At 45.3% G+C, this 14,616-nt stretch overlaps 2 protein-coding genes across 4 annotated transcripts in view; both read right to left on the bottom strand.

Annotated features, from left to right (window-relative positions):
• LOC306793270 (disheveled-associated activator of morphogenesis 1-like) overlaps nt 1–12,581 on the bottom strand; it is a 42,563-nt gene extending 29,982 nt beyond the window's left edge. For 2 of the 3 annotated variants that reach the window (XM_079290807.1, XM_079290811.1), the window contains exon 1: nt 12,467–12,581. The gene's annotated coding sequence lies outside the window, so the exon portion shown is untranslated. Of the gene's footprint in view, nt 1–7,173; nt 7,249–12,466 lie in introns of those variants that run through there. The other variant, XM_079290809.1, reaches the window with a different exon arrangement.
• Nucleotides 12,582–14,204: 1,623 nt separating this feature from the next.
• LOC306793544 (tubulin alpha chain-like) lies at nt 14,205–14,525 on the bottom strand (the record flags this gene model as incomplete). The annotated part of the gene is made up of 1 exon (XM_079291187.1): nt 14,205–14,525. One exon carries the CDS (start codon nt 14,523–14,525, stop codon nt 14,205–14,207), a length of 321 nt encoding a protein of 106 aa, XP_079147313.1.
• Between the last annotated feature and the right edge of the window lie 91 nt (nt 14,526–14,616).

Raw genomic sequence — 14,616 nt, 5'->3', positions numbered from 1 at the left:
TTTACTTTTACACAAACGCCAGCCTAAACAGGTGGGTTTTTAGCTGGCTTTTAAAAGTATCCACAGTATCGGCGAGGCGTAGAGTTGCAGGCAGAGCATTCCAGAGCCTCGGGGCCACTGCCTCAAAGGCTCGGTCACCACGGGTCTTAAATCGTGTGCGTGGGACTGACAGAAGACCTAGAGCATTTGACCTGAGAGTGCGGGCGGGTGAATAGGGGCGAAGTAGATCAGCTACATAAGTCGGAGCCTGACCGTGAAGTGCTCTGTAAGTGATGGTGAGAATTTTGAAGTGTATCCGAGATGCTACAGGAAGCCAGTGGAGAGATCGGAGTACGGGGGTGATGTGAGACCGTCGGTTTGTCCTGGTGAGTAATCTGGCGGCAGCATTTTGGATGACCTGCAGACGGTTAAGAGCAGATACACTGAGTGATGTAAAAAGTGAGTTGCAGTAGTCAATGCGAGAGGAGATAAATGTGTGTATGATCATTTCTAATTCAGGCGTTGATAATACAGATCTCAGTTTACTGATATTTCTTAGATGGAAGAAACATGACCTGGACAGCTGCTTAACATGAGGGTCAAATGACATGGAGCGATCAAAGAAAATCCCAAGATTGCGCAGGTTGCAATGGGAAGCAGAGGAGAGAGGACTAATAATCTGCCTGATCATGGGGACAAACTCCTCTGGAGCAATAACTAGGACCTCCGTCTTAGAGTCGTTGAGTTGCAGGCAGTTTTCTGCCGTCCAGTCTCTGATGGCATTGACACAGTCCAGGAGCCTAGTTAATGTGAATGCCTCGCTGGGTTTGAATGACAGATGAAGTTGGATGTCGTCTGCATATAAGTGATAGGACACATTATAGCTTTTTATGATCGGTCCCAAAGGTAACAGATAAAGTGAAAATAACAGAGGCCCCAGAACCGAGCCCTGCGGTACACCACAAGACAGTGGAGAGGTAACAGACACAAAAGCACCCACAGAGACATTGAAACTTCTGTCACTGAGGTAAGATGTAAACCAGTCTAACGCTATGCCAGTTATGCCCACCCAATCACGTAGCCTCTTAATCAGGATGTCATGGTCTACAGTGTCAAATGCAGAACTGAGATCCAGAAGAACTAACACAGAGCAGTCACCTGCATCAGCACACATGAGAATGTCATTTGAAACCCTCAGGAGAGCGGTTTCAGTAGAGTGTTGCTTACGAAACCCAGACTGGAACTTGTCATACATGTTGTGCCTCTCCAGTGCAGCAGTAAGTTGTTTGGCCACCACTTTCTCTAAAAGTTTGGACAGGAAAGGCAGTTTTGATATGGGCCTGTAGTTCATGGGCAAAGCTGGATCTAAGTTAGGTTTCTTTAATATGGGCTGGATAGTGGCATGTTTGAAATAGGAAGGGACAATTCCTGTAGACAATGAGGAATTGACAATAGATGTTACTGCAGGGCCAATAGTTAACAGAACGTTCTTAAATAGAGAGGATGGAATTATATCCAGAGGGCAAGTTGATGGCTTTGTATTGTTAATTAAGTCCATCAGGTCTTGAAGGCTGATAGGCTGGAAAGAGCCCATAACAGCAGGAGATTGCGAGGAGCTACAAGTAGCCGAACAGATCCCAGGCCGAATGCCAGACCTAATACCTGTTACCTTATCATTAAAATAGATCAGGAATTTGTTGCAATCGTCAACAGAATAGCATGGTACAGTGGAGACAGGTGGTGAAACAATTCCTCTAATTGTGTCAAACAGAATCTTGGGATTTTTCTTTGAAGAAGAGATTAGGTTGGCAAAATAAGCAGTTCTAGCTTCCTTTACTGTGGTATTAAAAGAAACTCTGAGGTCTTTCAGATATAAACGATGCACTTCTAGCCCAGTAGCTTTCCAGAGTCGCTCTGCCCTGCGACACTTCTGTCTCACGCTGCACACAGCTTCTGTCATCCACGGAGTAGTGTTATAGGCAGCCCTGGTCCTTTCCTTAAGAGGTGCCACTTTATCCAGCAAAGTGGTGCAATGTTCATTAAAGGACTGTATCAAGTGTTCAACATCATTGAGATTTGTGTAAAAGTCACAGCAGAAGTGCATCGAGAACTGATCAGCTGTACTCTGAGTAATAATGCGTGAGTGGAATGTTTGTTTCAGACACAAGGGGTCAGCATTGACAGAAAGATCAAAGAAAATACATTTATGGTCACTGATCAATAGGTCCTCACAACGGGTATTATCAATATCAAGACCCAGAGAAAACACAAGGTCCAAGGTGTGACCACCCCTGTGAGTGGCGCCAGAAACATGTTGCGTGAAATTAAAAGATTCAGTAATATTGAGAAACTCAGTAGCTATACAGTCTGTGGTATCATTGACATGCAGATTAAAATCACCAACCAGAAGCACTTTGTCTAGCTTGATAATAGAGGTCAGAAAGTCTGTGAATTCTGATAAAAACTGACCTGCAGGACCTGGAGGTCGGTAAATTAAAAAACAGTAAAACGGCTTTTGCCGGCCCACTTTAGTCAGCTGTAGTTCAAAAGTAGCATAGGATTCTGTGCTCCCCAAGTGGCAGGAAAACTGATTCTTCCAGACCACGGCGAGGCCTCCACCGCGGCCTGTCAGACGCGGTGTCCCAACATAAGAACAGTCCACAGGGCAGAGTTCATTGAAATGGATGCATTCCATATTCTGTTGCCAGGTCTCGGTCAGAAATAAAAAAGCCAAATTATGACTTGTGAACAAGTCATTTAAAATGTGAGCCTTGTTTGTTATAGAGCGTGCATTAATCAGACACATTTTGATGGGGGAAGACACTGTGTCGTCATCAGCACAGGAAGCTTTGGGGGTATGTGCAATAGGACGGATCACTCGTGCAGCACCTCGAAACCGACCATAACTAGGGCGTGAGCGCGAGTCTGTGATTCTCACGGGAATGTTCATGGGTCGTGGAGTGGAAGTTACGTTAGAGGCTGGAGATCCTCCATGCCGCCAGGGGGAGCTGGTGTTGCTTGTAGGGGATGAATGCGGCTGATGATTTATCGTAGAGGAAGAGTGACAGCGGACAGGGGATCCAGGTGTAAACAGTCAATCATGTGAATGGGAGTGAACAGCATACTGTAAATTAGCCGCTAGCAGGCGGCTACCCAGCTTGTTAAAATGAATACCATCCTTCTTAAAAGCGGAAGAGCGGCCCCAAAACAGATTAAAATTGTCAATGAAGCTCACGTTGTTGATCCTGCAGGCGGCCTGGAGCCAGGTGTGGAGGCTGAGGACTCTGCTGAACCGCTGTGATCCACGGCCGAGTGTTGGACTTGGACCACTGATAAAAACAGACAGTCCACAGCTGTTTAAAAAGCTTAAAAGATTTGTAAAATCCATCTTGGTCAACTCGGACTGGTGGAGGGCTGTATCGTTGATTCCCACATGAACGATAATTCGCCGAATGGAAGACGGGAGGGCGCGCATCAGGCCAGGCAGTGTCAGCAGGATGTCTGGAGCCGTTGCTCCGGGGAAGCAGTGTGTCTCCGCGTTGAAGAAACGGGTGTTCCTGATGATTGAGTCCCCGACTATCAGCGTCGTCGGGGCGAAGAGGGGACGAGGCGGCAACACTGCGCGTGCAATACGCGTGGATGGAGGCGAGGATTCAACCAGTGGTGGCGGAGCAGACAAGCAAGGACTGAGAGAACGGGCGACCGAAGCTCGCCGCGGTGCTGGTGTAAAGCACGGTATGGAGCGGCGTGTCCTGGGGCGAGAGGAGGGCTCAGGAATGACTGGCGTAGGGATGTCGGTGGACCCGGGGCTGTGGGTCCCCCGAGGCGGCAGCTGGGATGATGTAGGAAGCTGGGAGTCCGTAGTCAGAGGAGGGAACTCGTGCAGGGCAAGGGCGTCAAATCCATTCTTCAGCTGGACATCGAAGCCATGGGGTGTAGGAGATGAGCGTCTCCCTCTCCGGCTGCCGCGAGCACAGACCAGGGAACAGGGCTCGTGATGTGATGGAGTAGAGCTGACCAGGGCTTTGGGCTTAGCTCCGAGCCGTAGCCAGGAGGCCTCAGGAGCTGCGACCGGAGGAGGTGCCGCGGCAGCAGGACTGGAAGCGATGGACTCATGCACGCGGTCGCTGGCTGTGTCAGTCTGTGATGGACCGAAAATGATGGTGTCCATGAGGCTCTCAGCATACTGGATCCTGTAGAGCGTGGATATTCTTCCCTCCAACTCTGTGATTTTATCCACCAGGCGGGCGCAGCTGACACAGTCGGATGGAGGGGTGAGTGAAGCCATAGCAGATCAAATGCAAAAACAGTTCTAGTTATAAAAAAGTTCTAAAAAACTTCTAAGTGTGGATTAAGTATGGACTTCTCTGCCAAAAGCCTAAAAGCTAAATTCTGACTTTTTCCCGAACAGCTGTGAGTCAGAAACCCTCCGTATTAGAAATGATGCCTTGCTTTATCCTTTCCCCATAAAACAGCACAAACCAACCACTTTCCATTCAGGATTAAGGAGCATTACGGTCATTTTACATCATTTTTGGTTTTATTTAAACTTCAAAGTTTTCAAACAGCTGCCAACGTGTAAAGTTGCCCGCAACGTTGCGATTTCTGGACCCTTTCCAAGTCCCACGTCACGCTAGCTGCTATAATACAACCTCCGACAGCATTGCAACTTTCTGCTTTGATTTCCAATGGCCACGACTGAGACTGCACTGCAGCTTGATCCAAAGAAACTGGAACCCGTGTGAAACCGTTTTATCTCTGCAGGTCTGGTGTTGCGGACATAAGTGGCGAGCCGAGCCGGTGCGGTCATGAGTGGATAACAGTGGAGGCTGTAACGGTCCTGGGTAGCTGCCTCTGTAAAGAATGTCCTGCAGCTGGAATAACAGACAGGTCCCGTTCTCATAGAGGGCTTCTGTTCTGGTGGGACGTTTCATCCGTGTCAATAAAAGCCAGGACTTGATGTACATGCACATGTTTTCCATTTAACACCACTACTACTATACTACATTTACAGCAGGATCCATCATGCTTCAGTGATTCAACACATGACAACCTTTCCCTTCTAGCGCTATGATGAGGCTGTTGCATCTTCACTTCTAAAAGAAGAAGCTCTCCTCAAACAGAGACTCCAGCCCCCCCCCAAAAAACAATGTGTTAGTGTGAACCTTCTCTCTCTTTACAGCATTCTTTCCTGTTAATTATTAAGCTTGTACGGGCAGATAAAACTCAACTTTACCCTATTCTTCCTGGTTTTCAACAGTTTTCAGCTGCTGAAGCTTGGAAATCAGTTCGTAACGCATCAACGGTGCGACAAGTAAACATGAGAATCTGATTGGCTGCAGATTGTAGAAGACCCTGAGAAGTTCCGCCGCTGATTACAGCGCCTGTTGACCAAAGTTTCGCTGGTACTATTAGGAAAGAAAAGGACATTGGTGAATTGTGAATCGAAATAATAAATAATGGAAAGGAAAGGTTTTGCTACATGCTAATGATAAGTATACTCTCAGCAGAATCATGACTGACAGACCTTGAAATAAAATTAAACGGCAGCCGAGGAATGTGTGAAGGGGTAACGCTGTATTATGGCTCGTCTCATGTGGTGGAGGGGAACAGGGCTACACCGTACATATGTTTCATTTAGGGTGGGGCTATATCCATAAATTCCACCGATGCAGCCCTTCCCTTTGCAGGAGACCCGAACACTCACAAATGAAATGCCAGGATTGAAAAAAGAAAAGGTCCCACTGGTCTCTGCCCACCCTCTGGAAAGCTTGTAATTACCCCCTGGAATAGAAAGGTCCGTCCCAGAAGGCATAATCACAACGAGTGAGGATCTATTTCCTGTAATCAGTGTCTTATATTTACTTTTTGACTCGCCACCAAATGGCAAATCTACCCGCACAGACCCTTCACATTGCAGTCAATATCTGCAAATAATTACTCATCACTCAAATCAACTTCTTAATTCACAACCCGGAGAAGCTGAGGATGCGAGGAGAACGTATTTTCTCGGTGGTAGCGGGAGGAAGTGCTGCGAACATATTGCGAAGTGAGCGCGGCTGCAGCTGCAGTGAACGTGCTTGAAACGGATCGACAGAATGCGAGGGTTCGAAGGCTGTGGCTTAACTTGTTGATCCCTCCACATGTAGGCCAAGCTCACCGCGCTGAGGAATCAGCAGTTAACGATTTCAGTGGAGAGATAAGAAAGAGGACAATATAGCAGAACAGCACAACGCAGTATTACAGTCGAGGAAACATACAAACAAACAAATCAAATGAGAGTAATCCGACATAAGCCAATCAGTATCCAGTCTGCGCTGAGGGTGAAGACAGCTTCAAAACATTGCATGGCTGTTAGCTAATGTCCCACACGGATGCTCTGAGAATTAGCTCGCCACACTAAATCCATGTGAAAAGGCCCGAGGGCTGCGACCGGCTCGCGTCTGACTGACCGACTGACACAGAGGCAAAGTATGAAAGCAAGCCGGAATACAGTGCAGCGGCCATCTTGCACGACCGCCATGGCCGAGCTAAAAGCTGCTTATCTCAGTGTGTGATAATCTCAGCAGAGAGAGAAAAACAAGCAGAGGCACAGACGAGCCAAAAGTAAATATTAAAGCTCGGTTAAATCTGCCGGGAACCCGAAACCAAAGGCAGCTCAGGCGGTGCAGTGAAAAATTAAACCAACACACAAATGGCAGAAAAAAAAGGATGTTTTGGGAATGTTAACAAGGACACCTGCTGTTTAACGGGACCGGCCTGCCAGCCTCTCAAACAACACGGTGCTCGGGGTTACAGCACGCTGCTGATATCACTCGAATCCTCCCAAAAGCAGACTGATGGATCAAAATGTAAAACAACCCCCAAATGACAGGTGACAGATGAGCCAGTTGTTCTAATGGATCCCATAACACTGGGAAAAGTACAACAAGTGACATAACGGCGAGAGAAGAACGAAATATGGACAATGGTTGCCACTAAAAGCTGTAATACAATCGCTCTCGTAGAACAGTTCGCTGTTGACGCAGCTGGTTTTGTCCGACTGCGTGGCTGTTTTGACGGCTTTTCTACAGTCATGTTATCACACAGATATGTTATACTGTGGGAACCTCGTCGCCTAAAGCGCTGCCCAAAGAAACCCAGAACACCTCCTGGTCCTGGGGGGAAGAAGGTGGCGAAGAAAATGTTTCCTACCCGTCGATGTGTAAAGAACGACAGAGGCGGCAGCTTAGAACCGGACTGGGAGGATGCGTTGCTTTCATGAAAGTTATTCGTAAGAAGTCACAAAAAAACTGCAAACTTCATCCTTTGTTCTTGAATTCATGAAGTTGTATCCAACGCATGAATAAAAGGTAAACGATACGACCTAAACATATTTCTCTGGCTTCGCTCTTTGCTCGATAACTTGTCAGAACTTGAGCGTGCTTTACGGAGGGTGGGGCGGCATTACCAGAGCAGGATAAAGCATGCCATGCTCTGGCACAAGCTGCTGCTGAATCTGATATACGTCTGCTGTTTCAAGGCTCTTTTTCAAGGCGTGTTGGACAAGCTTTGGTTTGTTTTCGGAGAGGGAAACACGGTGGCATCTGACTCAAAGAGGATGCGTCGCATATTTTGCTTTGTTTTGCTGTCAGACAAAATGCTGGCGTCCGACGAGCTGGAACGTCTCCCGCAAAACAAAAAACAACAAAAACACAGAGAGCTCAAGAGACACCGCCATGACTGTAAACTCATTGAACTCTGCTTTGGGGAATTAACATTGATAATGTGTTCTAGACAAAAGGCTGATGGAGGTGAGCAAGGATTGAAACATGAATCCCACTTGCCCCCCCCATCCTCCCAAACCAACATCTCTCTTATGAGACTCCCCCACACACGTACAAGACACACATGCTCCCTTTGTTTGAACCGCAGCATGGCTACACTCTTTCCACATCTTGCGGCTATGACACACAAGTGATTAATGTGGATGCTCATTGTCGTGATAATGACTGAGGTCTTGCCGTAATTCTCTCACTCTGGCAAGAGAACAGTCACTTTCTAACTTTGTCAGCTACAACCCAACGCAGTCTTGAGCAGGAAAACGCAAAGCCAGGCTATTAATTAAAAAAAAAAAAAAACCACAGGAGCTGAAAAACATTACGCCATTAAAAGACCTCAGCGAGGAACAAAACCAAAGCAAGTAGAGCCTCTGTCATGTGACGTACTGGACAGCCTGAGACAATTATGTCAGTCCAAATAACAGGCACTCAACCAGGAATTAAACCAAGATTTTTATTTGAGTGAATACGCCATTTATAACTTCATCTTTTTAGCTTTGGGGGAAGATTACAGCTCAGTGTGCTCAAAACCGTTAGTTGCGCTGTCGTCTATTGAAGTGTATTTAAAGGAGATCTCACTTATTCTGTATTCCGCTCTTATGTATTTCCTAAAGGAAACCCTTTTTCATTAAACAGATAAACTGTTGTACTGTCTGCAGAATAAAACAAGTGAAAATAAAGAAAGCTTTCAGGTTTTCCTGCTATCACAGCGAGAACGGTCAGGTACTATCATTAGAGATATGATCATATGCTTTAAAACCTCTTTAAACAGAAAGTATCTCTGCAGGCACCAGAAGTAGCACAGCTTGTACTGTGCTCTCGAGGGCACAACTGCAACAAGTTCAGATTGGCCCAAAATATATTTTCGTAGGTCACCCAGTTCTCGTAATAGAAGTGAACGTCTGCAGATCAAGGCTTGCTTCTCTGGAGGGAGCCTGCCTGGTGAAGATGAGTCTGTACTGAAACAACAGTGATGGGGCTGGACTGTGAAAACACACCTAATAATCACACAGCTGTAGTTCAGTGGACGGAGGTTAGGATTCACACCAAACTCTTTAGATTCTATACATTCATCACAACCTGTTGATTAACATCTGCAGCCAGTTATTGTCAAAGGCCGAGTTAAACGTCATCTAAAAGCTGCAATGCTTCTTCTGTTCATTTTTTTTTTTTTAATCGCTAATAAAAAATGTGGCAAATAGAGAATGACTTGCCCTGAAGGATCAATTACTCACCAAAAGGGTCTGAAAGCAGTCAACCTCAAGGCCCGTTAATTAAAAACCTGCCACCATTGAGTGGCTGAGCTGGAAAGAAGGGGGCGCTGCCCTTTAACCTCTGAGCAATCCCAGAGGCCAGGAGTCATCGGTCTGGAGAGGGGACAAGCAGTGCTGGTATATCTACACTTATCTATTATTATTATTATCAAACCCTTCATTTTGTGTTTTTACTAAAAAGGGAAAGTAGAAGAAAATGACTTTCCCTTTGTGAAACAGCATCTCTGTTCTTTCCCGCGAAAGGTTGATGTTTTACTTTTTTTTTTAAGTGTATTAAAATGAATTTAAAACACTGAAGGAAACCCCAGACTCTCTGGTTTTTAAACACTCAGTCAACTTTTTATAAAACAGCAAGGCTGAGAGGTGGTCCACAAAGCAGCAATCCTCAAAATGTGAGGTTGGGTCTTGGGTGTCGCCCCCCCCCCAAAAAGAAAACCGTCTGTCGAAGCTCCCAGCTGTCCCCAAAGCAAGGCCAGGCTGGGGGGGGGGGGGGGGGCGGGGGCAGGGTGTGGCATGGTGACAGAGCAGGGCCTTGATAGAGAAGGGATGCTAAATGAAGCTATTGTCTAGTCCAAGTGAAGCACACTGCACAAAGAATGGCACATTCAAACAGTCGTACGGGCCTATTGTTGTGGCGGGAGAGAGAGAGAGAGAGAGAGAGAGAGAGAGAGATCTGAGGACATGAAGCTCTGACACAACACCGACCCGGAGGAACTGTTCCCCCAAAACAGTTTGAGATCTCTTCATCGAGGTAAACATCACTGGACTAGTCTGCCGGGGAAATGGCTTCTGGTTCCGATACATTTGCTGCTGAAACTGACAATTCTGGATCTAAAGCGAAACAACAAAACAGACAAGATAGTCTGAAAACCAAACAATTGATGGAGACCATTAATCAGCAGATTAATTGTCAGATGGAGCCCTAATGTGGCAATGAAATCCTCTGCTGCAGTCAATATATATCTAGATATAGGGACATTTCTGCAGGAGCTTTTGAGGAACTGTGGACAAAAACATCCAGAGATGAATGTTTTTGGCACTTAAATACCTGAGAAATAACGTACATCATCTTTATTTTACATTCATGGCAAAATAAAAATCATGCTTTGTTTACTAACATTGCCACACAAAGTACACAAAAAATGGTTTCCACGGCGCGTGGTTTACAGAAACATCATCAGGACACTAAAAAGAATGCTGACATAACAACTGACATCTTAAATAAGTAAGTACCTTTTCAGTATTCCCTCTGAGGCTCAACGCATCATCGCCATACAGAAACCATGCTGACATATGGTGGTCTTAGGGGCTCAGCTGCTTTACAGTCACGCCTTAATGACATCCGCCGTTGAAAGAATAATTCGTCTATACCTCCTTCCCCCCCTGTGGTGCTGTCTTTTACTCTTTCCCTGATATATTCTGACGTCAGCGGATGGATGGTGGAAAAATGGTGGACAAGAGGGTTTGAAAAGTCTTTCTTAAACACAATTAAAGCTCAGCCTGCTGTCAGTTCAGAGCAGCTCACGTCACAACAGATGCAATTGACCGACCGTGAGCTCCGTTTCTCCGCCAACAGAGATTTACAAGACTGCAGTGTGTCCCCTCCCCCCCAAGGACAGATTTGAGTTTTTATCAAACTCTTGTTTCCGTCAGCAGCACAGTGACTGTCGCTGTCTGTGACAACAGAGCGGTGACCTGAAACATCAACAAAACAACCGGTGCCAAAGCAACAGGGTCGGTGCGAGTTGCTGTAGCCGAAGGCTGTGCCGGTGTAGCGGAAGCAACCCGTGCAATCTGTCATTTAATGTGCTCGCGTTTGTTAAAAGATGACTGGTTTAGCATGCCAACGTCAACTAATACCAGCATCAATATCTGTGATGCAGTTCCAGCAAAGCCTAATCATCAGTCTACAAGACGTGCCATCAAAAAATGTCAGGGACAGCCAACTCCCCGTCTGAGCCTTTACACAGTGGTATATGTGGACAAAATAATAGCACGGTACATCACGTAAGGTTTCTCCCATGTTTACAGTGAAAACACGTCTGCGGATCACACCGCAGCGGGAAGCCCTCTCACAAGGCAGCGGCCCATTACAAGCACGTACATGCCCTCCCCCCGATGATGATTTAGAGCCTTTTAGTTCTTGGGAATGCAAGACTTTTCTGATAAGCGTCTGATTGAGAATAAACTAGAATGACTGCGCTCTGATAATCTCCGTGTTGTGGTTTTGTGACTGACCTGAAACTTTGTGGCTTTCCCGAGTTGAGTCATTCGGCTTCTCAGCAGAGCGATAAAAGTGAATATTAACTCGGAACAGGTGAAGTATCGTATGTCTGAACCCCCCCCCCCCCCCCCCCCAGAGGCCGGTCCTTTCATCCAGGGTAATGTGCCTTTATGAGGGCCAAGCAACTGTATGGGAACTGAATTTATGATTGCGGGTGACAATAGTACATATCAAGAGATGACCAACCTTGGAATTTCAATATAAACACGATTCATATAGCTCAAAAACATAATCCACGCAAACAAAACGTTAAAAGGCAATTTATCAAGCCTTTGTGGACATGCAGATTACAGACTCACTGATAAAGCTGCCCTGGCACATATATTACAATGTTATCTTATAGCAGTCATGTCAATATTGCCGTATGCATTTTATAATACCAAAGTTGCATAGTTTATCCCCTCGAAACCACTATTAAGTCCATTGTACAACTGTAAAATGCCCAACATCTTGGTATCATAAAGAAAGTTACTAGTAATAGTTACTATTTAGTTATTATTCTCAGCTTTATTCATTGCCTGTCTTGCCAACATTAACCCCATTAACCTCCCATCCATTCATATACGCCAACAACACTGTGCTGCACACCTCCAGTCATTGTGCAGCTAATATCTCAGTATTAAGAAGTAAGAAAAGATTTAAAAAAAGATATGATCTCCTTAAGTTAGATAAATATATGAGGTGTTAATGATCACAGGGATCCACAAGTGAACGACTTCAACTGTCCCTCTCTTTGGTGGGGGACCAGGAGGATCCTCTGAAGGACCCTGGAGGTCCCTGCACCACAGTGTGGATATAGTAGTTTCTGGAAAGCTTCATTTCGGGGTTTTTTCTTTTTTTTTAGCTGGAGTGGAAGCGGCTGGAAGTGCAGACAAAACCCAAACAGTTTGCAAAAGCGATGCAAATGTCACCCGACTCCTCTCTGGTGACTCTAGTCTAAGTTAGACCCGGGTATACTTCCGTAAACTCGCCACAGCCCACGTTAACGATGGCTGTCGTGTGGACTGGCTGCACCGGTACGGAGGTCACCACCACCACCAACAACAACGGTATTAACTCGGCTATTGTTTCCGCCGTGGGGATTTTTGTCCTACCGACGTCGTCCTTACCTCGTCGCGTTGAACATCTTTCTCGTCAACCGTGTCCACAAGTTCATCAGGTTAGCAGAAAAGTGAAGCCGCAGGAGAAAAAAAACACACACAAGAGTCCAGACACGGAGATAATTCAGCAAGACTGGTTGGTCCGAGCTGCTCGTGATGTCATCGTTTGTACTCAAGCAGGCAATGCGCATGCGTAATCCTTTTGTTCCCAGTGCTTCATGGATATTGTAGTGTAGGATGTTTAGCGACGCTCTTCTCGCGAACCTTTAGAAATAACCAGTTGCATTTAAAAGACACGTGACAAAAGATCACTTTGAATGATTTCCAATTGTAAATATTTGATTGGTGATGGTTTGTCTTTGTCAGTTTATTGCCTTGTCATTTGAGCAGACTTTCAGTTTTTCTTTGTGTTATATGATAATAAACAGTGGTGTATAGTAACGAAGTAGAAATACTTCGTTGCTGTACTTAAGTCGTTTTTTTGGATATCTGTACTTTACTTTACTACTTATATTTCTGTTGACTTTTACTTCACTACATTTTGCAAAGAAAACTGATACTTTTACTCCGATACATTTCCCCTGAAACCTTCGTTACTCGCTACAAAATCAAATCTATCTTTAGAAACAAAATGAATCATGAGAGCAGCGTCGGGGACTGTGGTGGAACACAGACTGCAAGCAAGCAGGTTTGATGAATCAGTGGTCCTAGCTTGCGAGTTAAATCATTGGTTAATCACGTTAATGCACAATTGCAAAAAGTGCTCTCAAAGCCGCGGTGTTTTGATTCCCAGTGATGCCCAGGATGCTATAAGCTAGCGCGCGACGACATGAGTAGCATTCCACACAGGACGGGTGGGATGAGGAGAGGTGGACGGGTCAAACTAACACTGGTGTTTCCTCCAGGAGGCCGCAGTTTGTGCCGTGTGTGAAAAGCCAATGTTGATTTATTTGTGACGTGACAGATGGAGTTATGATGGTAGCAGTCGCCCAATTGCAGATTCAGCTTGAGCAAAACCTTTGCAGGTGTCCTTTCTCTAAACACTGACCTGATGCATCAAGTGGATATTTTTTGCTGAACATAATATTATGCATTTGCCCTCTACATCCTCTAGTCGGAATGAGCATACTTATAAACGCACTGTTACAACTCCTTCACAGTGTCATATCGCTTTTCGGAGAATTATGATGATAAGTTCATAGTAGATGCAAAAGTATACTTATGTACAATATATTATGTTGAACATTGTTGCTCCTGAATGGATCACAGCCAACCCAATTATTGTCAACACAGCTCATGTCCTTGGTCATGGTGGCCACAGCACTTAAAAGAATAAACATCATAATTCTCAAAATTCTGACCCTTTGCTTTTTTATTAACAGCATTTACTTGTACTTTTACTTTCAATACTTAAGTACAATAAATATCAGATACTTTAAGACTTTTACTCAAGTAGTATTCTAATAGGTGACTTTTTACTTTTACTGGAGTAGTTTTCCAGTAAGGTATCTTTACTTTTGCTCTCAAGTATGGCTTTTGGGTACTTTATACACCACTGATAATAAAATAGATTTGTTTGGCTGTAGAGCAGATCATCTTTTTCTATAACAAATGTACTATTCTTGTCTATTGATAATCAAATGTAATCATGACTATAATCAACCCAAAGATTGTAAAAACAAACTTTCGTTTTTAAAGTACAAAATCACAACACTTATTTCAAGTAAAATGAGTAATAAGTCAAATGTTAACGCTGAGTACTGTGTTCATGGAACCCTCCCTCCTCCGTACCCTCACCTCCATACCAGTGAACAAAAGCACGCTTTGCATACATCAGATCAAACTTGTGATCAAGCCGAGCCCAGGCCTCTGCAGTGCACACGGCCCTCTGGACCATGGCTTGGTCTCCACCAGGAACCACAGTGGGCGGCTGGTAGTTGATGCCAACCTTGAAACCAGTGGAGCACCAGTCCACAAACTGGATGGTGCGCTTGGTCTTAATGGTGGCAGTGGCAGAATTAACATCTTTGGGCACCACATCACCACGGTACAAAAGACAGCAGGCCATGTATTTACCGTGGCGAGGGTCACATTTTACCATCTGATTGGCGTCAGTTATTACTCCATGTACTATAATTTGGTGCCATCTGGTGGCCCAA

The sequence above is a fragment of the Melanostigma gelatinosum genome, assembly GCF_949748355.1.
Source record: "Melanostigma gelatinosum genome assembly, chromosome: 19".
NCBI classification, from domain to species: domain Eukaryota; kingdom Metazoa; phylum Chordata; class Actinopteri; order Perciformes; family Zoarcidae; genus Melanostigma; species Melanostigma gelatinosum.
This window is presented reverse-complemented; position numbering and strand designations above follow the sequence as displayed.